Source organism: Bubalus kerabau, chromosome 17 (assembly GCF_029407905.1).
Source record: "Bubalus kerabau isolate K-KA32 ecotype Philippines breed swamp buffalo chromosome 17, PCC_UOA_SB_1v2, whole genome shotgun sequence".
In the NCBI taxonomy this organism is placed as follows: Eukaryota; Metazoa; Chordata; class Mammalia; order Artiodactyla; family Bovidae; genus Bubalus; species Bubalus kerabau.
In genome coordinates this window covers 67000084-67025302 of record NC_073640.1, presented here as the reverse complement: position 1 = coordinate 67025302, position 25219 = coordinate 67000084, and the positions used below count along the sequence as shown (strand labels likewise).

Below are 25219 nucleotides of genomic sequence, written 5' to 3'. Positions count from 1 at the left end.
TCCCCGCCGCCATCAAAGGGCCCTGGGAAGGGGGGTTACTCTATGCCACCCCCCCCCAAGTCCTGGGCACCAGGACTGGGCCACGAGCAGCCCACTGTGGGCACAGTTAACATCACTGCGTTGTACACACAAACACGTGTTCCCAAGGGAGGGCCCGCAGCAACTGTTCAATGCACAACCCTGCTAATGTACTGTCACTGAATCATGGGCTTAAAAGTGGTTAAAATGGTATATTCTGTGCGGGGGGTGGGGGGAGGAAAATGACTTATTTGCTGTTATTGTGATCAGCCCTCCCCAAATGAACGGTGATGTCGGCGGTTCAATGCCCACTTTACTTTAAGCAACAGAAGAATAAATCAAGGCCACGACATGCGGAGAGCATTTGGAGTCATAGAAGTAGGCCAGGGGCTGGGGGGACCCAGCATGGGTCTGGCTGAGGGCCTGGAAATCAGAACGCAGGGAAGGCAGTGGACTCAGAACTCCAGGAACGGTTTAGTCTCCAGATGAACCGGCACCGGCAGACTGGAGTCTGGGGGTCTTGCTCTCGCCCCCAGGGCTGTTTCTCTGGCTTCACTGGGGCCCAGGTCCTTGCAGGAGGAGAGAGGGTGGACGCCTGCCCACCTCAGCCGGGAATCAGTGGGACTTGAGCCTGGGGTTCTGGAAGGCCGACAGGGTGATGAGCATCTGGGCCGAGTAGTAGGTGGTCATGACCAGCAGGTGGCCGTGGGGCACACGGTAGGTGAAGGTGTTCCAGGCCAGCACAGCGTCCGAAAGCACGAACAGCAGGGCGCCCCAGTGGGCACTCCCGCCCCGGGCCAGGCCTCGCCACAGCATGGCGACCAGGACTGTGGAGTAAGCCAGCAGGGGCCAGACCACTTGGGGCGGGATATGAGGATGCAGGAGCAGGAAGAAGAGAACGGAAACCAGGAGGAGGGGCAGCAGGAGGCCAGGCTTCAGGGGCGTGAGGCCGAAGGCCCGGAGGTAAAGCAGGTGGGCCAGGCCGAAGGCAGCCATGCCTGCAGGAGACAACAGCGAGGGGGGAGGGGGGGGTTGGCGGCGCCTGGTTAAGCGTGCTGCTCCCTGGCTTAACCCTGCCGCCCTCGCCCGGAGGGAGAGGGCGGACCCCCGGCGCCAGCTCCCACCCTGGCCGTACCGCCCCATCTCCCAGGGTGGCCTCTTCGGCCGTCCCTTCTTCTGGCCGTTGGCCTCCAAACCGCCTCAGGCGCGCACCGCGTTCCATGCAGCTCTGCTCCGAACCGCCCGCGGATGGACACCCCAGCTTGCGGGGGCCCCGGCGGCTGCACGCACCTCGGCTCCTGCACCTGCTAGCCCTCTGCCTGCAGGGGCACCTGGCTGGTACACGCGTCCCATTTCAGGCGTCCCTTCCCGGTGAGGCTGGCCTCTGGCAGCGTGCTCGAGACCACGAGCCCTGCGCGCTCACGCGGCCTCGGGGAACGCCGCCTGCGCCCATGTGGGAGGCGCGGGGTCCGGGGTCTGGATGCGTCTTCTCACGGCCGTGGGCTCCCCAGGGAGTTCTGTTGGGGAGTCGCCCCTCCACCACGGTATCCCACCCTCCACCCACTGGGGGGGCGTCCAAAAGGGACAAGGCAACACATCCTGTCACCCGCTCTCACCGTAGAGTAAGGCCTCAGGCCAGACAAGGCAGGCGTCCCCCACGGCCGAGCAAAGCAGGGCCCCTTGCAGGAGCGAGCGGTAGCCCCCGCCGGGGTGCGCGGTCCTCAGGAACCCCGCCAGGTAGAGGACGGGCAGGATCTTGAGCAGGACGTTGACCCAGGGCGGCTGGTCTGCGGAGTTCTGGACGAGGACGTAGACGGCACAGGCGAGAAAGAACGGGAACAGCCCCAGGCCCATGCGCGGCTGTGGGTGCTTCGGGGGTAAGGGGGCCTCTGAGCGGCTGCAACGCAGCCCAGCCCCCAGCTCCCGGGACCAGCCCCCTGCTAGAGCCCTCCAGGCCCCTGGGGGCCAGGCCCAGCCCTGCCCGGGGACCCCAGCCATGCTGCCCAGGGCAAGGGGCAGCCACACAGGCACCAGGACGTTCAGGCTCACAGAACCTGTCCCCCCTCCCCCCACCCCCGATTCTTCCAGGTCACTTGGGTTCCCAGGAGCCCAGGCCCGGTTCCCAGCTCGGCGGCGCTCACTTGAGCTGAGAAGTGAGGTTTCCGGAGCAGCCCCTCCTTCCGGGCGTCCATGTCGGCCTGCGGCCCCCCCAGTGGCCTGCATGTGGGCACCGCTGGCTTTGAGGGTGGTGGGGACGACGTGTGGTTACACGTTAACTCAGGAGCGTCCTGTGGACTCTGGGACTGATAAGAGGCTCAGGGAGATGCTGCCCCGCCCTGGGACAGTCCTGCCTGGCACCGCTAACACGGCCCCCGCGGGACCCCAGGGTATCTCACCCTCTGCGGCCCCTGCCTCTGGCTTCCTCCTTGCCTAGGGAGCCTGGCCGCCACGCCCCTCCCACCGGCTGCGCCTGGCGGCTCAGAGGGAAGGGGGCGCAGAACTCCAAGGGCCGCTCCTCTATGAGAGAGGGGGGAAGGGCGGGGGACGCCAGAGCCCAGGGACAGGCCGGCGGCATCCCCTCCCCTCTCGGCCCGGGCCTGGCCGTCCCTCAGGAGCCCTCAGGAGCCCTCCCCGCCCCACCCCGCCCCCGCTCTGGGAAGGCCTGCCCAGCAGACAGCGGCACTGGGCAGTGCGCTAGCCCACAGGCGGCTCCAGGGACGGCTCCCCGCGTCCAGCCAGCCACAGTGCACAGCACAGCCGGTCTCCGCCAGAAGCCACGGACCCCGGGCGCCTCGTCTGGCTTGGCTGGCTGCCCCCAATCCCCCAACCCCCACTGCTTCACTAAGGGGAAAGGGCTCTGGGCATGCGGGTGATGGGGCTGAGAAAGGGCCGGCAGGAAGCCCACCACAACACCCGGAGCCTGTGTGTGTGTGGACGCGGGTTGGGGCCAGGCACCAAGGAGCGCTCAGCGCCTCCTCCAGGAAACCCTTCCCAGCTGAGCAGAAGTTACCACCACCAGCGGAGCAAAGAGGCCAAGGACCCTAATTCCACGCTCTGAGGGTCCCACCCAGGAGGCCCCGGTGTGGGACCAGCTCAGGCTCCCCGACCCCATGTCCCCGAACTCGAGGTCTGAGCAGCACGAGTCTTAAACTGTCCTTTATTTGTTTACATTTGCGATATGAAACAGAAGCTCAGCACGAACACACGCGCACACTCATGCCCGCCTGGGGAGAGGGGCTGGGACAAGGGCACTTGGCAGCTGGGCTGCACCCAGACCCTCGGGAGGAGGAATGGGACCCCAGCCAGGTCCCCGCCCGGGCTCGGTGGGAGATGGAGATCTCGGTGAGTGCGGCAGGGTCCTGGGGGGATGTCCAGGGAAGGCCCCTGGGACCAGGAACCCAGCTCCCTCCCTCACAGCTGGCTGAGCCGGGTGGAGAGTCATAGAGCTCCCAGCCTGGGTCAAAGTGCAGGGTCCGGGGCAAGGGGGCTAGGCAAAGGCACGACCCCCACTCGGCCCCCCCCCCCCCCCCCCGCCCCAAGATGGACCTGAGCTGAAAGGCCGAGTGTGGGTGTGGGCATCTGCACCGCAGGATGGGGGCACGGCTGGATGGGAGAGTGGTGGTCACCTCGGGACCCCCCACAGCAGCCCCAGTGGGCCTGGGTGAAGGCCTCGCTGCTGCCGCCCAGCCCTGCGTTCTTCCTGGCTCCCCGCGTGCCCACTCTGCTCCCTTCAGATACATATATACAGATACATATATATATATATATATAATATATAATATAGGTTTCTCTCGCGCGCGCTCTCTCCTTTCTAGCCCACTCTATCTTTTACTCTAGGAGACAGATCTCCGTAATCTCTTTCCTCAGTGCAATGGGGGGGTGGGGGCTGTCTCCCGGGCGCCAGCCTCCTGGACTCCAGCCGGGACGTGGGTGGGGCGGGGTGGGTTATGGGCGACAGGGCCTCTGTGGCACCTGCCCGGCCCTCACCCAGACAGGGTCCACGCAGAGCACGGAGCATGTGGCCGCCACCACCGGACCAAGCAGTCACCTTGGAAGTGAGACGGAGATGCTGTGAAGCACCAAAACCAGTGCCAGCCCCGCCCACCTCCATCCAGCCCCCACCTCCATCCAGCCCCCACCTCCGGCCCCGCCTCCGGCTCTGCCCTATTCCGTCCCCAGCGCCCACACTCACTGGGAGCCCGGGGCGGCTGGGCCTCCGGGGGCAGAGCCGTTGGGCATCGGGAGTGGCTGGAGGGCCAGGGCACTGTGGGGAGAGGATGAGCGAGCGGTCAGCACTCCCACGGAACACCGGCTGCCCCTGCCGCCGCACTGTGCTTACCTCTGGCTTTGGGGAAGCCCCAAGGACTCTGGGCTCTTCTCCCCCTCTGGGGTCTGGGGGGGCTGGTGGGCCCCGGGGGCCGGGACAGAGGTAGCAGGGTCTCTGGTTGCACTGCAGGGGGACCACGGGGTTACCGTCAAAGACGCCCTCACATCCCAGGTCCCCTCGGAGCCGCCCAGTGGCGGGAGGAGCTGCAGGTCGGAGCACACCCCCTGCCCTCTCTGATCCGACCGAGCCCTCCCACCTCAGGGCTGAGTGGGAGCTCTGCGCTCCAGGGCCCTGCAGGTGGGGACGGCCAGTTATCAGCACCCCCCCACCTCCCCAGAGGCTAGCTTTCTAGGCCCACCCCCAGCAGTCGGCACCTGTCCAAGGAGCTGGGGGCGGAGCGTGTCCCTCTGAGGCCGGCCTGGAGGTCCCCAACGCTGAGCAGGGCCTGGCAGGGGCCTGTGCGGAGACCGGCTCGCAGTGAGACTCAGAAAGCCGAGCACCAGCGCCCTCCTCAGGGCAGGTGGACAGGCCGGGCACCGGGGCTGAGGGCGGGATGGGCAGGGAAGGGTAGGCAGGCCGGGCACCAGGGCTGAGGCGGGGCGGCTCACCCGCGGGCTCCGCTGCTTTGCTGCCGTCTGTGGCTTCCTGAGGTGCGGAGGCGGGGGCAGGATCCTGAAACCTAGGAGGCAAGAGGAGCCCAAGGGGTGGCTGGGCTGGGCGCTGGCGCCCCAGGCCCCTGGCCCTGTTTCAGGCCTCACCTGAGCTGCAGGGTGCTGGGGGCCGCAGGGCCAGTCGGGCTCGGGGCCGGGAGGTCTGGATGCTCCCCGCGGGGCTCCTTGTCCCTGTAGTCCTGGGGGCCGGCCGGGCCGTCCGTAGGCACTGGGTCAAAGGCAGCTGTCCAGCTGGGGCCTGGGGGCAGGAAGCTGTGAGCGCAGAGGCAGACAGCAGGGCCCTGCCCGCACCCAGGCCGCGCGCTCACGCACCCGGAGGCTGGCGGCCGGCACTGGGGTAGCAGGGGGGCCCGGGCCTGCCGCGGGCCCGGCCGTCCTCGTCGTCATCGTCGTCGTCCTCCTCCTCCTCGCTGTCCGTGCTGCCCCGGCTCCTGCTCCATGGAGCACCTGCAGTCAGCGATGCGCGGGCGCGGCCCGCCCCCAGCGCCGCCCCCAGCACCGCGGTGCATCCAAGGAGCGGGGCGGGAGGAGGGGCGCTGGGCAGTGGGAGGACGCCTAGGGAGAGTGTGCCCCCTGCGGGGGCCTGGCGGGAACGGGCCCCTCACCACCTACCCCCAGGGAAGGCTGACCCCACACGCTTCCTCCACCTGCAGCCTCCTGGGCCCCAAACCTAACGGGCAAGTGCCGACAGACACGAGACTCGACACATGTCCACCGGGGAACCGCGAAGGAAACCCAGAGGCTCGTTAAGACGCTGCCCCACGGTCCGCACAGTGCTCACAAGCCAGATGCTCACAGAAAGGGTGCAGGGAGCTTCCTGACCCTGGATACCTGGGATGGTCTCCAGAGCCCACAAGCCACACTCAACAGCGAGCCCCGAGGCCCCCAAGATCAGGGCGTGATGCGGGGGCTTTCTCTTCCCACTTGGAAAGGAGGGAGCAAAACTATCTCTGACTGCAGCAAGCATGGTTTGTGTGCAGGAAACCAATGAACCCTCTCAGACTGCCAGAACAAACAAGTTCTGCGAGAATCAGTGTACCAGTGTACTTGTATTTTTATACACTTATAACCACTTCAAAATAACTCTGAGGAAAACATTTCTCTCAGAATTGCATCAAAAATGTTTAAGAATAAATTTAAATGTATTGCTTAGGAATAAACTTAACAAAAGCACTATAAAAGTTAATACTCTGAAAACTACACAACACTGTCAGAAGTAACTAAGACCTAAACAAACTTTTGTAAAGACAGCCCAAGTGCATGGACTGAAAGACCAAATACTGTTAAAACGGCAGCACTCTCCAACCGCCCTACAGACTCAAGGCGGTCCCTCTCAGACGCTCAGGCGGCTTTCTCTACCGAAATTAACAGTCACCCGGAATTTCAAAGAACTGAACCCAGCATGATCAACACAATTTTAAACAGAACAAACTAGATGCTCACATTTTCAATTTCAATACTGAATTTCAGAATTCAGTACAATGCAATCAGGGGGGTGGGGTGGGGCTGGCATAGAGATGTACAGACCAATGAGCCAGGAAAGACAGGCTAAAAATAAATGCTTGCACAAACAGCCAAAAAACTTCTGACAAAGGTGCACACACCATCCAGCAGGGAGTCTCTTCAACTGATGAGCTGGGACATGGGTATTTCCATGCCTAAGAATGAAACTGGACCCCCAGCTTACACACCTAAAAAACTAGCTCACAACAGGTCAAAAACCTAAACGTTAAGAATTGATGTTACCAAGAAAACCACAGGGATGAATCACGACCTTGGATTTGGCAATGACACGTGTAAGTGCAAAGCAACTTGGCAGTCACAAAGGGCACACCCAGCAGATGGCAAGTGACGTACAACCACACCTACCTGAGGGACGGGCCTCATTCATGGGATAAAGAGGCAAAAACCCAAAGGGCAAGGGTCAGAAGAGTGTCACCCTCGGAGGGCAGCGGGCAGCCAGCAGGGGCCCGGGGAGGGCTGCACTCTCCCCTCTGGGTGCCACAGAGGGAGGCCCATGCGGCCGACACTCATGGCCTGTCTCCTCGTCTCTGTGCCGGTCATATGTCACAGGAGTCAAGCCCTGAGCTGGTGTTCACGCCGGCAAGTCCGTGCTGCCCAAGAGCAGTCAGTCAGTGCTCCTGCGCCAGCCACTGCCTGCACAAAGGGCTGGACACGGCTCACAGGCCCGCAGCTGGACTGTGAGCGAGGACAATCGCCAAGTTCTACTTCACTGGCGTGACAGGAGGGAGCTGACGGGACACCCCACTGCCCTTTCGGCAAGAACACATGCAAGAGAGCTGCCGCAGGGGACAGCGGAGTAGAGGGTGGGGTGGGCAGACCACGGCCCCACTGGACCAAGCCATGCCCAAAGGACCGCCTCTGATGCCCCCACTGGGCCAAGCTGTGCCCGAAGGACCGCCTCCAGACCGCCTCCTGACGGCCCCACTGACACCTGGACCAAGCGGTTACTCCTTTTGAACCTGAACTCATCTGAATTGGGTTTCTATCACTCAACACTGAAAACGCCCCACATCACACAGGCACTCCATTCTCCTTGTTTTGCCTGCAGGTCCTGCAGCCTGGCTGCGCTGGGGAACCTGCAGGAGGGGAGAGGAAGGGAGTGGGGCGGCGGGTGGGGGGACTCACCGCACGCCCTGGGGCTGGCCCAGGCGGCCTGCCCTGGCCAGATGGCCGCCCTGCCAGGCACCGTCCTCCCCGTCAGACTCCCCAGAGCCCTGGCCCTCCTCCTCGTCCTCCTCCTCGTCGTCGTCGAACTGCTGGATGCGGTCCTTGTAGCAGATCTCCAGCAGGTTGGCATTGGGCTGCGGGGGCGGGGTGGGAGGGTGAGGCGGGCCACCTGCCTGCAGCGAACCCCCGCCCCCAGCAGCAGTCGGGGCAGCTCACGTTGTCGTCATCTGCACTCAGGGAGAAGGTGATGCTGGCTGTCTTGTCAAAAGGCGCGCTGTGGGGGAGGCACAGAGGCAGTGAGGGACCCTCTCTCCTGGGCCCGGTTCCAGCAGACACACCTGCCAGGGCTGCCTGTGAACCGCAGCCATTCCTGGCGCACCCCCGTCAGCAGGCGTCTGCAGGGCGAGGCGCCCCGCCCGTGTGCCCCCAGTCCCGCGGGGCCCCACGCGAGGCCTAAGGCTCCTGCACCTTGTTTCCTCTTCATAAAACAAGGGACACAACTTCGCCGGGCAGGCTAGGCTTTCAGGCTTTGAGAGCGTAACCTGAGTGAGACACTCATTTCGAGGTACACAGGTCCCTGATGCAGGACCCAGGTGGGGGCCAGGGAGCCCAGGGATCACAGGCAGTGCTGTGCCCACCACCACCTCGCACCCCCGGTCTTTCTGCGTCCACACATGCCCACCAGTCTCTGCTCGGCTCTCTCTCCTCCAGAAAGCCTCCAGAAGCACCACTCCTGGATGAAGGAATTGAATCCACGCGCTTTAAGTACTGACACGCACCTTGGAAAGAGCTTGTCCGTGTACGCTCCGACCCACACACTGTGCCACTTTCCAACAGCCCCTACTTGTCCTGCTCGCCTCTCGCCCGGGGCGGGAGAGCGCCGTGTCTGCACTGAGGTCTGGCCCCTCCTGTGACAGGGCTGCTTCCAGCCTGTCGCCTGCTGTCTCCGACCCAGGAAGCATGTTCACAACCCCCGCAGGCTGACTTGGCACACGGAGGACGGGCTCACAACCCCCACCAAGGCAGGTCCCCCAACGCCCTCAGGGGAGGGAGCAGCTGTGGGCGTGGCTGGAGGCCCGGTGAGCAGCGCCTTCAGCCCTGAGTTTGCAAACATATTTTCTGTTCCAGGAGGCTTCATGGCTTTAGGCTTTTTTTTTTTTTTTTTTTTTTTTACATTTAAGGCTTTTCACCTCACTGGCGCTTATCTTGATGGAAGAGGTGACAGTTTTGTCCTAAAAGCGCAGCCAGCTGTGCCCAGGTCACTCACTGAGCCCCCTGGCCAGGGTCTTCTCCGGGGCCTCCCAGCACACACAGGCCAGGTAGAGCGGCAGCCGACACAGGTCGCACTTCTGCTCCCAGGGGTCTCTGTCTGCCTCGAGGCACAACAGACAGCAGCTGGCGCCCTGTCTCCCTGGCTACAGATGTGCTCCTGAGCCACGAGCCAAGGGTGGTCTTGACAGGTAACTGGGCAACACCCGACAGGGGCCCAACACACTACCCACAACAACACGGGCGAGGCCATGACTGGGAAACCCCGCCTGGCACGCCCTGCGGAGTCGGCCGCTTTCCCCCGGGCATCCCAGGCGCATCTGCTCCGGGACACTGGCCACGCTGGTCACTGTGCACAACCCCAGCACCCAGCGTGAGGCTGCGGGCGGCCACACCCGCTCCCCACCAGTCTCCCCTCCGGATCCCAGGTGCCTGCCCTCCCCTTCACTGTCCACCCACGGCCATCACAAGGCTGCTCGTGAAACCAACAGAACACCACAACTCTTAACTGTTTCTCGGTTAAAACAACCAATGTCCACGGCAGAAAATTCGGACAATCAAGAAAAAAGTTCCAGGGCGATATCAGAACGATATCGACGTGCGGTACAACACATACAGAGGATCAGAACTGGTCACTGAAAAGCATCGTCCCCAGTTGGCCGAGGCCTCTGAAGGGGAGGGGAGGCAGACGAGTTCTGAGTCTGTGAGGGTGTGCAGCCAGCCCCGTGTCCCGGGATGCCCACACCGCTCCTGCCCGGGGCGGAGGGTGAGAGGCCGGCAGCCTGCAGGCTGAGCCCGACCTGGGCCAGGTGGGCATGGGGACGCCAGACAAGCACCACGCAAGTGCGTGCTGACTTGCCACCTCGCAGCCCTCTGCGCCCCGGCCTGACCCGGCCTGGCCGGGGCACACTCACTTCACGCTCTCCTCCTGCTCCCCAAATTCCTCGTCGTTGAAGCCGAAGTGGTCGATGAAGGCCGAGGTCATGCGCTGCATCTGGAAGTCCATGAAGGCCTGCGGGGGGCGGCAGTCAGGGCAGGCCTGCACACAGCCTCCCTCCCCTGCCCTCCCTGCCCGCACCTGCTGCAGCACTGCCTCCTCCGGGAAGTTGAACTCCTTGAGCCTGTCGTCCTCGTCATCGCTGGAGGAGTGCAGGTGGTGCGTGTTCACCTGGGCAGGGGCCGGCAGGGGTCAGGGCCTGCGGGGCCCCTGGGGAGGCCTGCGGCAGGCTGGGGCTGCGGGGCTGGGGGTGGGAGGCCTGGAGGAGAACCGGCGCAGGAGACTGACTCACCAGGTCTACCGTGTTCTTCTTGTTGGTCTCCGCCAGGGGGCCCGACACGAAAGCCTCCCAGCGCTCCCGCTGCTCCTGCGGCAGCTCTGCCGGAAGGGGCAGTGCGATGTGAGGACGGAGGCCCCGCCTGCCCCGCCCGCCCCCAGGTGTGCCCCGCCCTCACCCTTCAGGAGCTGCTGCAGCTGCTCTGCATTGGGCCCCTTCTCCGAGTTCTGCACCAGGGCATTGGCCACGCTCGTCAAGTGGCCCATGTAGCCTTTCCGAGGGCCCCCTGCGGACCTGGAGAGAGGAAAGCCAGGGCTGGACTCGGGCCGCTCCGCCCCCTGCCGCCCGCGCCCGCCCCCGCCCCCGCCCAGGACCCCCTGCTCACTGCACTCGGTCGTTCTCCTCCCAGGAGGTCAGGATGCGCTCCACCAGGCGGCAGCGCTGCAGCAGCTGCGGGGATGGGGCGGTGTGCACTGGGTGTGAGCACGGCACTCCTCCCCTGCTCACCTGTCCTGGGCCCACTCAGCCGGCACAGCAAGCCCCAGAGCCACCCTGCCTGCCTCCGCTCCAGCTTCGCCCTGAGGCCAGGGCCACACCCAGGAAGGCACCTCCAGGAGCGCTGGGGCCATCACTCTGGGAGAACCCTTCCTGGTCCCCCCGGACACCCACTGCCCCCGAGGTCACCACTCCACCAGTCCCCACCCTCGCACGACACTGTTTCCCAAGACTCTGGACCTCCAGAAGAGACCAAGACTCTGCCCCTGAGCGGTCTGGCTGCACATGACAGGCAGGAGGAGACCCGGAGCAGAGCCCCCCAGAGACCAAAGGGGATCGAGATCCCAGAGCCCAGCTCACGTGTTTCACGACAGGGTTCTCGGGGGGTGTGTCTGAGCCGCTGTCGGCAGGGGGCCCGGAGCTCAGCATCGTGTTCACGCACACCTCCACTTGGGCATGCAAGAAGTTGTTGAACACGTAGTGGAAGAAGAGGTCCTAGGGGTGAGGGCACAGGCTGGCTCTGAGGAGCTCCCCTGGCGTCGTCCCACCTCCACCCCCTACACCCTGGTCCTTTGCCCCCAGTACCAGCATGGTGTTGGGCACATCCAGGACCAGGAGCTCCTGGGTCAGAGCGGCATCGTTGGCGCTCAGGGCGCTGGCCAGCAGCTTGACCACGTGCAATCGCGTGTTGCCCAGGGGTGGGGCCAGGCTGCCCCACGTTGTGCGCAGTGGCTCCAGCTGCAGGTGGAGGGCTGGGCTTGGTTCCTGCCCCAGCTCTGCCCTGACCCCAGGGCTGCGCCCTCTTCCCCCGAGCACCCTGCCCACCTCAGGCGGCTCCAGCAGGAGCTGGTGGAAGCAGCCAAGACGCGGGCGAAGGGCATGCAGGGCCCCTGCATTGGACACGGCACTGTCCAGGGTCGCCTGGGCCAGGAGCTCCAGCTGCCCATCCACGCTGCTGAAGAAGTTGTTCACGGTCATGGACTCGGACCTACAGCAGGCATGGCAGGGGGCAATGTGAACCACGCAGGTGGCCTGTGCACACATGTACGTGTGCACATGCACACACACCGGGGAGGGAGCCTGGGGCACTCACCTGGGCCTCCTGGGCTCCAGCAGCGTCAGCAGCACCTGGATCCCGCTCACGAGGACAGACGGGCTCCGCTCCCCCTCCAGCATGTTGCTCAGGAGCTGTTCGATGGTCTCCTGCCTGGGGCAGGCGCAGGGGCATTAGGGAGGAGGGCCCGGGACGGCAACCCCGCCCCACGCCTGGGCGACCCCGCAACCCACTTCTCCAGGGTGGCCAGCAGCTGGTCAGGCTCCGGGCTGTCCTGCACTTGGATCATCTGCTCCCGGCTCAGGCGGATGATGTCGCACAGGGACTGGGATGCGTTGGAATGTTGCTGGGGAGGGAGAGAGAGCTGAGGACCCCAGTCCGCCCTGGTGTCAGGAAGCCCCACGCACTGGAGGGGGGTACCCGCCCTCAAGGACAGAGGGCCACAGACCCGGGAAACACGTGGGAGGGAGAGAACACAGACACTGGAAAGGAGAGACTGCCGAAAGGGAAACCAAAGACGACTTCCTGGAAGAGGAGACCCTGACACAAACCCCACACACGCCATCTATAGCTAGTGGCCAAGGGGTGCAGTGACCCACGCATGCACAAACTCGTGACTGGACAGGCCACCGAGGTCCATCCATACAGTGAAACACTGCTTGGCCTTAGAAAAGGATGAAGCACTGAACACGCTACAGCTGGGATGAACACAGCAACATGCTGCTAATGCCAGAGGCCAGTCACAGGCAAACACGCATCACGCGTTGCACCTACAGGAAACCACCAGGAGCAGCAAAGCAGGACGGAAAGCAGACACGTGTCTGCGGGGGCCCAGCCCACACGTGGGGAACAGGGAGCGGCAGCTAATGGGACTGGGTCTCCTCTGGGGCGATGAAGAGCACTCTAAAACCGGCGTCACGAAGGCTGCACCACCCTGTGTGTGCACTAAACACACTTCTGTGTTTTCACTGGGTGAGCCTCATAGTGTGGGTAAGGTGCTGTGAGATAAACTGAGAGAAGCACCAGCAGAACCCTGAGTCCAACCCAGCAGGCGGCTGCCAGAGCCCAGCACGCAGACCCCCAGAGCCCCCCAGGCCACTGCTGTACCTCAGAGCCCGGCGCCGAGCCCTGCCACCTAGCTGCCAGCAGACGCCCCTTGTCCCTCTGCCACGAAGGCAGGGTGGTCCTCACTGCCCAAGGCCTGGCCCTGGCTGAGTGTCTGGGGTGATGACCCATGCATGTGGACTTCTGCTCTGCCAGCCAGTGGGCCAGGAGGACAGATGTGGGGCCCCTGGCATTATCTCTGAAGGACAACCAGGGCTGACCCAGGCAGATGGGAAGAGTCACCAGGCCCGAGGGGAGGAGGGGGGCCCGGGGAACGGCGGCAGTGAGGACCGGGTCAGAGGGCCGTCTTTAGAGCCCTGAGCACTCCTGGGAGGAGGAGCTGGTTCCTGGGGAGCCGTCCAGCAGCGTAACGCTCGCCTGTTCTCAGCAGGAGCCCCCCCACCCCCCACAGCTCCGAAGCCTCCCTTCTCTCATCGCTCATTTACGGGAGCACGGGGCTGAAGCTCGCGGGCAGCAGCACTCACATTGTCGTCTTTCGACGGGTGGATCTGCTCGATGAGCCTCTGGACGATCTTCTCCTCATTGAGCCACTGCGGAGGGACAAGAGGGTAGGGCTCCGCGCCTCGCCCCGCCCGGCCCCGCCCTGCCCTGCCTGGCCACGCCACGCACGCACGTTGACCACGTCCTGCCTCAGCTGCGGCCGCTCCACGCAGGTGAGGAGGCGCAGCAGCAGGTCCATGATGGCCGAGGTGCCGATGTGCTGCAGCAGCAGGTCCACAAAGTCGTCCTTCTTCCGCAGGAAGGACACGAGCTGAGGACACGGGCCGTCGGTGAGCACAGGACCCCCGGGCCCGCCAGCCCACGTTCGCTCGCCCGCCCGCCCTGCCCGCGGCCCCGGCACCTGGTCAGTCTTGCGGTTGATGAGGACACCCATGACCTTGCTGAAGAAGCTGGCCAGCAATGGGTTGAGGCTGCCGCTGCTCTGCAAGAAGCCGTAGAGGCGGTGCAGCAGGGACTCGTCGGCACCCAGTGCGTCGTTGATCTGGGGCACGTCCGACGTCAGGATCTCACAGGCCACGCTGGGGTACCTGTCAACCCAGCAGAGTTGTGTAGGAGGTGGCGGGGACCCGGCTGCTCCGTCCCCCAGTCCCGATCCATGCAAGCTCCCCTGCCCCCAAGACAGCGTCGGGCCCCCTAAGCCTGGACTCCACCCCTACTAACACTGTCCCCCGACCCCAACCGTCCAGGCTGACCCCCCAGCCCTGAGGACCTTTCACCAGATGGGAGGGCTGCCTGCCTAGGTGCCACCCAGGCCCCAGGGACCCCAGCCTGCTCAGCTCTGCCTCTTGAGCTGTCAGGCCCTGGCAAGTGAGTTCCTCGGGACGGGACGGGGAGCGCAGGGCCAGGTGGGCACAGGAGTCAGAACTGAGCAGTGGGACATACTCAAGCTGGTGGACAGGGGACAGAGCCAGGTGAGCAAAGCAAAGGAGGGAGAAGACACACGAGGGGGTAGTGGCAGACAGGTGGACACTGGCCGCCCCCCTGAGGCTGGCACCTCTGCACTGAGCCCCCAATTCACACAGGGCAAACTGAGCAGGAGTCACCCACTGCCCATCTGGCTCGAGGCCTCCAGGGACAGAGGCAGGACCTGTGAGGCCCGGTGTGAACGTCAGTGTGAGGGGCCGGGCAGAGGGTGACCCAGGGAACCAGGAGGTCTGTCTGGGATGGGTGGGGCAGGGCTGGAGAGGGGCAGCAGAGACCAGGGCAGACAGGTGCCCCTCAGAGCGCCTGCCTGCCTCCCCCACCCTCCCTGGCACCCCCTCTGGTGGGAGGGGCACAGCCACACCCTCTAGGCCGGGCACCATCCTGGCACTGGGGATAGGACGTGGGGCTGAGGGACAGTCCTCACTCACGCGCCTGTGCTCCAAGACAGGAACAGAAATCCAACTGAATAACCACCAGGAGATAAAGTAGGGGTGGGACGGGACAATGAGACACATGCCCCCTGCGCCCCTCACTGCTGGGGGAGGGTCCTCGGGGGGCCTCCTCCCACCCCTCCTTCGGGGGAGGTCTGGCAAGTCCCGCAGAAACGGGGCCAACAAGGTCCACGGCAAGTCGGGGGCTCACTTGTAGCGCAGCCGCTCCTCGCCGCTGGCGGGCGGCTCCTGGGTGACCCAGGCCACCATGGCCTGCAGGTGCAGCGGCCGCAGCAGGAAGTCCAGCAGCTTGCGGTTGACGACCTTGCACTCCTGCAGCACGTCCTCCTCGTCCAGCAGCTCGGGCAGACTCAGGTCCTCCCGCTCCAGCAGCGTGTCGAGGTGCGAGCTCGTGTGCAGGTCAAACTTCCAAAACATGGCGCCCTGCAGGCAGTGCTGTCACGCGGGGCCCGCCGGCCTCCTCCCGGCCTGCCAGGCCACTCCACGGGCAACTTGCTGCCCACTGCCCAGCGCCGGGCAAGACCGCACACGGGCCCGGGGCAAGGCCCCAGCACGGTGCACAGAGCCGCCCCGGGCCTGTCCACAGTCCCCTGATCTGGGCTGCACCCGGGCTGATCCTGGAACCTCTGGCCCCAGGCTCGCTTCAACCTGTATCTGCTCAACAAATTAAGTGTCCCATGATGCCTGACATCTCCAGGCTGTGTGCAAGGCGGGGGAGAGGGAGGTCTGCAGGGTCTCTAGGCTGTGTGCACATGCACACACACACGGCCCAACCCCTGTACCCAGTGCCAGGACAGGACAAGGAAAAGTTGGAGGGGAGGGCGCGGTGGGCCCCAGAATAGCCACTGACGGGTCCCAGTGACACCAGACAGGGAAGCACCTCCGCGGGACGACGGTGGCTGTGGCCCGCCCACCCGGCACTGGCCTCAGGAGCATTTCAGGTGGAGCACACGCTAAGTACCTGGAGGGTCCAAGCCCCACGATGAGCAGATTTGGCTGCCCCTCTGGGGATTCTACCGCCCCCAGCCTCGACCCCTGGGTGCACAACTGCCCTGAGCTGGCTGCCAGCTCCCAGGCCACCCTGTCCAGCCATCCCCCCAGGCACTGGGGCTGTGCCTGCAGCCCTGGTGAGGGCTCTGGTCACCCCACGGAATGGCAGACCACCACACCCAGGTCAGCTGGGCCCCCAAGCACCACACTGGCACTGCCCAGCGCTCACGGGTCACCCACCTCCTGAAGACCACCTGAGGCCAAGGCTGCTGCAGACAGACCCGGAGGCCAGGACAACCCTGCCGGCACCATCAGAGCGGCGGAGAGCTCGCCCACCGGACGGGCAGCAGAAGGGGAGAAGGATGCTAGACTCGCCCACCAGCCGAGCAGGAGCCCGGGGCAGAGCCGAGCGGCTGAGGGTGGGCGCCTGCCTTCCAACCGTCAGCTCCCCCAGGAGGCTGCCAACACCCAGCTCTCCCGTCCAGCCTCCTCAGGAGTCTCACACATCTCCCCCCGGCCCCCAGGACGACTTCTCAGCGACAGGGAAAAAATGGCCCCAGATGTGCAATGATCCTGCGGGACTCGGCTGGTTCCTAAGCCCTGGCCACCTGCAGGTAGAGTGGAGGGGCTATGACCTCACGAGACAGCGCAGACACGGGCCCCAGAGAGGGGAGGGGGAGGATATGGGGTCACCTGAGAGCCCCCATGCCCACGGGGCCTGGCCACCAGCGTGCCAGGCCTCACCCCCTAGTCTGCACCCCACACCTCAGGACGCTTTTCTGAAACACAGACTGGCACACCTAGCATGTGGTACCCCGGAAGGCCCCAAGAGGGCCCCCCGGGCGCCCCCCACCCAGTCCTGCCCAAGTCTGCACCCCAGGCTCTCACACCTGCCTCCCCTTGACCAACGATTTGTGCGGGCCAAGCCCAGGCCACAGCCCCTGGACTGCCCTGACTCCCAGTGAGCTCTGGCCTGGCGCCTCACACATTGCCCCAAGACTGCCAAGTCGGGGTGTGTCTCCGTCCCAGCGAAGCCCCCGAGCAGTGCCCCGTGTGCCGTCACCGCCCCAGCCCTAGGCCTCGGGTGCGAGAATGGCAGCGCCACGCGCACAACACGTGGACATGTGCACAACACGTGGACATGTGCACAACACGTGGACACACGCAGTGGGCAAACCACGTGAGCTGCACGGCTGTCACCTCAACTGAGTCCCACAACCAGCCCCACTGTAGAGGGAGGCACCCGAGGTGCACCAGGGTCTGAGGGCCGCTGAACCGTCGAGCGGTGCCCGAGCCCCAGGAAGTCCCTTCTCAGAGTGCAGGGGAGCTCAGCCACCCCAACGAAAGCTAACAGAGCCAGCGAGTGCGCTCCAGCCCAGTTGGTGCCGGCTGCAGAGGGGCTGGGTGCAGAACTGCAGCCTTGCAGATCTGTAGAGCAGGCACCCCGCACGTCCCCCACGGGCTGTGTACAAACCACAGACCCATCCTGCCTGGCGGCCATGACCACCTTGGACAGCACCGCGTGGGGGACACGAGCTTGGAAACCAGGACTGAAGGGCAGAACCCTGCTCCTGAGGCAGGAGGCTGACAGACCTGTCAGGGCAGCAATAGAGGGGACTGCTCCCGCCTGGACGCCCCCAGCCACACCCATGGGCCCCCGTAAACTAGCCCAGGTGGTGTGGGGTGGGGGGCTGGCAGGCTGGGAAGGGGAGGAGGAGAGTGGGCTGCTCCAGGTGCTGAACGCGGGGCCCTGTATCGGAGTGGGGACACTGCTCCCAAAGGCAGGCGGGCAGCGCCCTGAGCCCGCAAGTGCACGAGGGCCATCCCCACTTCTGCCTGGGCCCCAGGCCCACCCTCCTCACTTGGAGAGACAGCGGGCCTGGACGGTCTCCTGAGCTGGGTGCTCATGGGGCCAGAACCACTGCACGGGGCAGCCGCTGTCTGGGCCCAAGGGACAAGGCACACCCACCGGTGAGAACACCACCTCTTTCTAATCGCAGATTTTTGTGAGGACAAAAGAAGAGCAGAGAGATCAAAAGGTCATCCCGGTGGCACGAACAAAGCCAGCCACCAAAGACCACACGTGGAAGGAGTGTGCGCGCACATGCGCTCACTCAGTCATGTCTGACTCTACTGTGACCCCATGACTGTAGCCCACCAGGCTCCTCTGTCCATGGGATTCTCCAGGCAGGAATACTGGAGTGGGTTGCCATTCCCTTCTCCAGAGGATCTTTCCAACCCAGGGACTGAACCCACGTCTCCTGCACTGGCAGGCTGATACTTCATGGTCTGAGCCACCAGGGAAGGGCCCACATATCGCATACTTCCATTTAAACTTCCATCCAGAAAAGGCAAATCTGTAGACACAGAACTGGGACTAGTGTTTTTTAGGAGCTGAGGGGCAAGACAAGGATGGAGGGAGACAACTGCTAGCAAGTCTGGGGTTTCCTTTTGGGAAAGGGGTGTTCTTTTTAAAAAAAAAAGTTCTAAAATCAACTGTACACAATTTTATTTGATACTATAACTCACTTTAAAAAATCTATGGTGGTGACTGTTGGTTGCACAATTCTGTGAATAGATTAGATATTGAATCATGTAGTTTAAATGGCTGTCATATATGACATTACACAAATTACATCTCCCCACACACACAAAAAAAACCTATCATCTAAAACAAACAAAACCAGGACTTCCCTGGTGGTACAGTGGATAGGAATCTACCTGCCAATGCAGGGGAACGGGTTCAATGCTCAGTCAGGGAACTAGATCCCACATACCGCAGAGCCGCTGCGCCTGCCCTCCGGCGCCGTGAGCCCCAAACTACGGGCGCCTGCTCACCTGGAGCCTGTGCTCCTCAACGAGGGGCCGCAGCCCGTCACCACGAGAGGAGCCCGGCTTGCTGCAGCTGGAGAAGGCCCATGCGGCAACAAAGACAGCGCAACCAATAAATACACAACTTGTTACAAAACAAACAGAACCGAAGCTGCCTGAGGCTGCCGAGAGAGGGCCAGGCCTTGGCCTGCTCTGTGCCCAAGAAGCCCGGAGCTGACACGCTGCCAGGGCCGGGCCAGGCTGGAGCGAGAAGGCGCAGACGCGGGCACACGCCCAGGTGCCCCCCACCCTCACTACCCATGGGGTCCCCGAACTAAGCAGGCCCCCTCAGCCGGGGGACGGGCCTGCAGAGAACCTGTGCACCCGCACAGCACTGTGTCCCTCGTCAAGACGACCAGGGACAGCACCGCTCTTGTTCCCATCTGACAGCCGAGGGGCAGGGGGCCCACAGGCGTCAGCCACAGCAGAAGCAGGCCTCGGCACCCTCTCCAGGCTGCAGGACAGCCTCGGGGCTGAGGCCCACCGACTGCGCCCAAAGCACCTGCACAGATGCCACAGGCTACGTCCTCCGCCTCAACCCTGCCACCCGCCCTGGACCACAGGCAGGACTTCCCTCCCAAAGCTGACTTGAGCTGGGGGGCGAGTCAGGTAGGGACTCCAGGGACTTCAGAAACCAGGCGGTCCCTTAAACTCTCAGAACCTCAGGTCCTCCTCTGAAAGTCAGAGGAGGCTGCAAGGATCAGATGCAGCTGAGGGGTGGTCAGTACCCTTCCCTTCCAAAGTCAGTTCTCAAGCTCTACATGGGACAAGATGCAGATGCAGGAGACACAGAATAAAGAAAACACCCCAAAGAGAAAAACACTCTCCCCCGCCACACACTCTCAATGCACCTAGCCTCAGGTCCTGATGGTCAACTTCCCGGAAGCCCTAGATGTGGACAGCAGAGGGGTTTCCTCCTCACTCTCTAACAGTGACATGGCATACCACACTTGTCTCCTTGTCTATGAAACAGAGCCCAGCCGTCAGGAAGGGGCACGTTCTGAGAACAGCGGGGTCAGGCCTGTGGTCCTAAAGGACAGGTCTCCTTCAGTAGGTGCCCCCGGGGCCAGGCTGAAAGCTGGACACTTCTGAGCAGGAGGGAAGGAGCAGCCACCACCTAGGGAGACAGCGCTAAAAACAGGAGCCCTAAGGAAGATGGCCCGTTCGCCCAGGTGGCTGAGCTCACTCAAATACTCTGGTGGGTGCCCCATACCCTGCCACCCCCGTGCTTTGCAACTTTTAGCAAACTTCAAGAAAACGGAAGTGAATACCACTGGCTTTTAGCGACCGTTTGAAAACCCTGACTCTGGCTGCAAACGGAAGAGGGGGAAACTGTAAATGAGAAAGGAAGCCATTAAGAACGAAAACTACCTCTCTCTGCGCCAGCTCCGCACCATCGCCCCAGGTTTCCGGCTTCACTGCGTGCTTCTCAGGCCTCGGACACCAGCGGCCCCTCTCGGGAGCCGGCAGCCCCCGCCCGGCGCGGGCTCAGTGAGGGCCCAGCTGCAGCCCCCACCGAGCGCCCCCACGGCCGCTGCGGTCCATCCACACACGGCCCTGCCTGCCTGGGAGCTGGGGGCTGGTCCTTTACGTGCCGCCACTTTCTCATCCGCCCTAGCCCCACGCACCCGGAAGTGGAGATCCAGCCTGAAGAGGCCGCTGGGAGGGCCCTGGGGTGGCCCCCTGAGATGCCCTGTGGCTCAGGAGGAACCCCAGCCCGGGGAGAGGCTATCCTGGGCCGGCCGCTGCCCTCAGCCACCACAGGCCACAGGCCCCTAACGAGCTGCCAGCCAGGCGTGGAGACCCCGCTGCTGGCTAGCCAGCCCCCCGCCTTCACAGGGCCCACAGGTCAGAGGACAGTGAGACCATCGCCCTCTAACTCCCCGCAATCCATCAGCTCTCAGCCAAATGTGAAATGGGGGTGGGGGGCTTCCAATTCCAGCAACGGGACCATGGTAACATCAGGACCCACCAGAGACTTGGCAAGGTAAGCCGCGGGACACCCACGTGGAAGTAGGGGCCACAGAGGCCAGAGAAGGAGAGGGACCTGGCCAAGGCCTCATGCGACCATGGACTGGGACTTTCCCGGGGACTCGGGAAAGCTGGGGGGTGGTGGCGGCTGTTGGGGGCCCCAGACCACGCTCGCCCGGGTAGGGTGGCAGCTCTGCTCCTACCCAGGGCATGGAACGATCAGACACGTAAGAGAACGGGATAGCGGCTGAGGACGCAGAGGGGCCCCAAAGCTCGCCATTAGGGGTGCCTTCTGGATCAGTCAGGGGTTCAAAGGGGAAAAGAGCAGTGAAGAGATTCTGAAACTGCCCGTCGGGAACAGGGGGCTGGACTGAGTGTTACAGGGAGATTCAAAGTCAGGAAGGCCTACACTCCCATCCTGCCTTGCCAGGCTCTGCGGCCTCAGAGCCCCGGTCTCTCCTGAGACACCTCGCAAAGACTGCCCTGCCCCTGGGAAAATCCATAAAACCGGTGTTCTCGGGACGCCCTGATTCAGCCTGGAAAAGAGAGTGTGTCCCCACCCCCGGGCCTGTGCCTGCCCAGGGACCCTGCAGGAGCTGGGGAGGCAGGGAAGGCGGGAGTCTCTATCAAGGCGTCCAGGCCTCTCTCACCTCATCTCTCGCGGCAACCCGCATGGCGCTCAACACTCCCGCCACACCTGACTGCTCGTCTGCGCCCTCGCTCTGCCCTGGCTCGGCTGCTCCCTCTGCCTTCCCTCCAGCTCTTCGAGCCTGACTAGGTCGGTCCTCCTGGGTCCTTCAGGCTTCAGCACAGACACCACTTCCTCCAGGAAGCCTCCCCTGACTGTGTGAGAGGCCTGCTCCACACTTCCACAGCTTCCGTGGTCACACTGTGATGGCCTCGGAGCGCTCGGTGACAGGACCTGCCTGTTCAGGCACCTGCTTCCCGCAGCAGGACGCCAATTTCCCAGGACCGAGCCTAAGGCAAGGCCCCCTGGCTAGAGTACTTCTGCAATTAAAGTTCCGAAGGGGCCGGTGACCCACTACGGTCACTTGGCCGTGGATCCTGGAAAAAAAACATTGGGTGGGTGGGTGGGTGGGTGGAGACCAGCAGATTCTCCCCTACTGGAGAGAAACAGTAGGCAGCCCCACAACACTAACTACCAAAAACACAAAAGGAAATCGAAGTACACAACTCAGCATACGCACTCACGGTAGCAAAAGAGCAAAAGAGCAGGTGAGCCACACTGTACCTAACACCCGAGCAGGAAAGCGGGCTTGTCCACCGCTCTCAGGCACACTGAACTGGGCTGTCCTCTGCCCTGGAGGCGGCCCCACAGCATCCCAGCTCTCACCCACCACTTGCCAGCAGCATCCTGAGCTGTAACAACTGAAACCATCTCCGCTGCCCTTAGTGAAGGTCCCCTGGGGGATACCACCACCTGCCACCCCCCCACCCCCGACCCCGGCTGAGAACCCAGGCAACAGACAATCCCAAACTGAGTTATAACCTAAAAGCTGCTGACCCTGGAGCACTTCCTGTGCTGCAGGCTTCTACAAACGGCACACGGAATCCCCAGAACCACCAGAGAAAACCCTCTCTACACCCCACGAAGTTTCTTTGCAACTCTGAAGCCCGCCCCATGACTGACAACACATCTTCCTTCCAGAAACATCCTGCCTTTCAGGCTGGTGTGACCGGTAAGTAACATCTGTGTCCTCAGCACGGATGTCCGAGCGTGTGCATCACCGAACAAGACAGACCCGAGGGCCCCGCAAGCAGCCCCACCAAGGCATTCCGCCCTCTCTCCCGCAGCCTGCGGGGCTGGGTTCCCACCTTCACGTTTCTGCATGTGCTGTTCCTTCCACCCGGAAGGCCCTTCTTCCCACTTTCCATCTGTCAACTCCTACTCATCCTTCCTCGACAGAAAAAGCCACCCGCGGAGCCAGTCTCCCCGGTCGCTCCGCGGCGGCCCCCACACCGCCCTGAGGTGCCCCTTCACCACACCGGCAATTGTGACTGTCCCCCCGGCCTTTGTTCCCTCCGCGCTGGCAGCAGGCCTCACCTCACAGACAGGGGCCGCACCCGGGCAGGGTGAGGGGAAGCCCCGCTCCTCGAGTCTCCTGAGCCCCAGGGTGCCAGTCTGAGGCCATGGATCTCCCAGGCAGGCCTCGGGAGGAGGGGTGAGGCAGGCAGAGGAAGGCCAAGGAGGGCCAGGGAGGGAGGAGCAGAGAGAAGGGGGCGCCCCGGGGGGCCGGGCGGGAGACTAAGAAACCAGAGGGGAAGCCCGCAGAATCAGAGGAGGCGAGGGTGGGAAAGAGACACTGAGGCAGGGGTATGGACTGAAAGGGGAAGGAAGTGGGGCTGGAGGGGGGAGCCTAGGGGATCTGGGGGCTGAGGAAGAGACCAAGAGACTTGGGGGGCTGAGGGGGGAGACTAGGAAACTTGGGAGGGCTGAGAGGGAGAGGTTAGGAGACTTGGGGTCTGAGAAGAAGAGACTAAGAGACTTGGGGGGCCAAGGGGAGAGACCTGGAGTCTTGAGGGACCGAGGGGGAAAGACTAAGAGACTTTGGGTCTGAGACTGAATGAGAGACTAGGAAACTTTTGAGAGGCTGAGGGGGAGAGACTGGGAGACTTCAGGGGTCTGAGGGGGGAGACTTGGAGGGCTGAGGGGAAGAGACTAACAGGCTTGGGGGGCTGAGGGGGAAAGACTAAGAGACTTGGGGTCGGGGAGGAGAGACTAGGAGACTTGGGGGACTGAGGGGAGAGACACCTGGAGTCTTAGTGGGCCGAGGGGAGACGGAATAGCTTGAGGGGAGAGACTAGGAGACTTGAGAGGCTGAGGAGGAGAAACTAAGAGGGGCTGAGGGGGAGAGACTAACAGGCTTGGGGAGCTGAGGGGGAAAGACTAAGAGACTTGGGGTCGGGGTGGGGCAGAGACTAGGAGACTTGGGGGGCTGAGGGGAGAGACTAGGAGACAAGAGGGCTGAGGAGGAGAAACTAAGGGAATCGAGGGGCTGAGGGGGAAACACCAGGGCTGGGGAGCCCTCATGGACGAGGGCAAGGGTCCGAAGAAGAAGGGGTGAGGAGACTCGAGGGTACCTGGGCGGTGTTCTCGGGGGCGGGGAGGGTCCCGGGCCGCCCGCTTACCTGCGCGGGGGGGCGGCGGCTCCTCGCACTCCGGGCTCATCGGGGCGCCCCCCCCGCCCCGCCACCGGCGGCTCCGGCCCCGATCAGGGACCCGGTATGTGGGGGCGGGGGGCAGCGGCGGGGGCTCGAGCACGCGTCTCGGGCCTAGGGGGGCCCTCGTGCGACGAGTTCCAGAGTTTTGGGGTTCAGCGCCGGACGGGCGGGGGTCCGGGGCCCGCGGGCGAGGTGGCTGAGGGAGGTTGGTGGGGTCGCGAGGCCCGCGCAGGCCCTCCGCTGGGAAGTCGCCCCGGTTTACCCGGCCTGGCGCCCCGCGGGAAAGCAAGGGCCGGTCAGGAAAGGCGTCCTACTCCGCGGTCCCAACAGGCCGCAGTGCTGAGCAACGGCTGACGGAAGCCGAACCCCACTTCCTCCACCGCCCCCTTCCCCAAAGCGGCGAGGTCCCGGGCCTTTGCAGTCGGCTTCAGGGCCTCCGCCGCCCGGCTCCGTCCGCCACTATCCCACAATCCCCCTGGTACGGGGGCACGCAGGAGGCCCCGCCCTCCCGCCGGCGACTCGGTGCGCAGGTGTGTGGAGGCCGCGCGCCCGGGCCCCGCAGTGCGCGTGCGCGCCCGGCCAGCTGCGGCGGGCCACGCCCAGCCAGAGCAACGCCGCCGCAAAAGCGCTCGCGACGGTTTGTGCCAACGGTCTCTCCCAGAGTAAACCTGGGCCACCCGACGCGCAGGCCCCGCTGCACAGTGGCAGCGTTTCTCTGCGACTCCGTTCCTAAGTCCACCCTGCTCCAGGATTTCTCTATCCCCTCGCCCGCTAGTCTGTCTCCTCCAATCACATTATTGCTTTGGCTCCAGGGTCATTTCCTGAGGAATCCAGCTAGGGTTTTGTCTCCAACCCCGGCCAGTAGCTTTTGTGCCGCCTCGATCTTTCTCGACGCCTGCCTTCTTTGAGCTTCAGGCTGACTTCAGTCCCACTTACAGGCCTTCGCCCAGCCCGTGTCTTTACTGTTGCAGCTGCTGCACAATTAGCCTCTAACATTAAGCCTAGGTTCTAAGTCTAGGTTCTCCTAGACTTTAGATCCATAGTCTTTAAGGTCCCATCTAGCTCGGAGCCTCAGTTTCCTCAGTTTTCATAGTCCTTGCTTTCCATGATACAGGCCAGAATCGGCGCTGTAAGTGCTTGTAAGGACGCGGCTTTAAAAAAAACAACAAAACACGCATATTTACCTTTCCTGTTTCAGGGACATTTTGTTGAATCCTATTCTAGTTTGTTCTGTATTTCAAGGATGTCAATCATGCGTTTGTGCTTCACATCTGTAGCTTCTATTTGCTTTAATCCTTGTCATTTCTACCTGCACTTGCTGATTACCACGTCAGTAAAGTCATTTTCCAGCCAAGTCTCTTCGGTCCTTGCTATTTCCAGTGTCTGTGTTGCATGCAATGTTC

The 25219-nt window shown here is 63.4% G+C and overlaps 2 protein-coding genes across 3 annotated transcripts; both read right to left on the bottom strand.

Annotated features, from left to right (window-relative positions):
- On the bottom strand, nt 1-2341 carry TMEM86B (transmembrane protein 86B). Its single transcript, XM_055551575.1, has 3 exons — nt 2160-2341; nt 1635-1878; nt 1-1016 (listed from the first exon to the last, which is right to left on the bottom strand). The coding sequence occupies exons 1-3, from the start codon at nt 2208-2210 to the stop codon at nt 634-636; spliced, it is 678 nt and encodes a 225-aa protein (XP_055407550.1). The 5' UTR covers nt 2211-2341; the 3' UTR covers nt 1-633.
- Nucleotides 2342-3927: 1586 nt separating this feature from the next.
- Nucleotides 3928-24397, bottom strand: PPP6R1 (protein phosphatase 6 regulatory subunit 1). Of its 2 annotated transcripts, XM_055551571.1 has the most exons (24): nt 23784-24397; nt 14992-15224; nt 13766-13952; nt 13538-13675; nt 13389-13454; nt 12033-12145; nt 11839-11952; nt 11571-11733; nt 11331-11483; nt 11106-11240; nt 10636-10700; nt 10429-10544; nt 10266-10351; nt 10055-10144; nt 9891-9988; nt 7924-7981; nt 7666-7841; nt 5329-5447; nt 5104-5254; nt 4954-5024; nt 4720-4801; nt 4358-4468; nt 4211-4282; nt 3928-4066 (listed from the first exon to the last, which is right to left on the bottom strand). In XM_055551571.1, the coding sequence occupies exons 2-24, from the start codon at nt 15216-15218 to the stop codon at nt 4063-4065; spliced, it is 2595 nt and encodes an 864-aa protein (XP_055407546.1). In that variant the 5' UTR covers nt 15219-15224; nt 23784-24397; the 3' UTR covers nt 3928-4062. The 2 variants fall into 2 exon arrangements, with proteins under 2 accessions (XP_055407546.1, XP_055407548.1); XM_055551573.1 differs by lacking the exon at nt 3928-4066 and having other exon boundaries at nt 4207-4282.
- Between the last annotated feature and the right edge of the window lie 822 nt (nt 24398-25219).

What these genes read in the sequence shown, in the direction of transcription:
- PPP6R1 (XM_055551571.1), bottom strand. Translation starts at nt 15,218, where the DNA reads ATGTTTTGGAAGTTTGACCTGCACACGAGCTCGCACCTCGACACGCTG. An exon ending in CTGCTGGCCACCCTGGAGAA is followed by an intron (nt 11,953 to 12,032) that starts GTGGGTTGCGGG and finishes CGCCTGCCCCAG; the next exon opens with GCAGGAGACCATCGAACAGC. An exon ending in GAGGAGAACGACCGAGTGCA is followed by an intron (nt 10,545 to 10,635) that starts GTGAGCAGGGGG and finishes TCCTCTCTCCAG; the next exon opens with GTCCGCAGGGGGCCCTCGGA.
- TMEM86B (XM_055551575.1), bottom strand. Translation starts at nt 2,210, where the DNA reads ATGGACGCCCGGAAGGAGGGGCTGCTCCGGAAACCTCACTTCTCAGCT. An exon ending in AACCTCACTTCTCAGCTCAA is followed by an intron (nt 1,879 to 2,159) that starts GTGAGCGCCGCC and finishes AAGCACCCACAG; the next exon opens with CCGCGCATGGGCCTGGGGCT. An exon ending in GCCTGAGGCCTTACTCTACG is followed by an intron (nt 1,017 to 1,634) that starts GTGAGAGCGGGT and finishes TGTCTCCTGCAG; the next exon opens with GCATGGCTGCCTTCGGCCTG.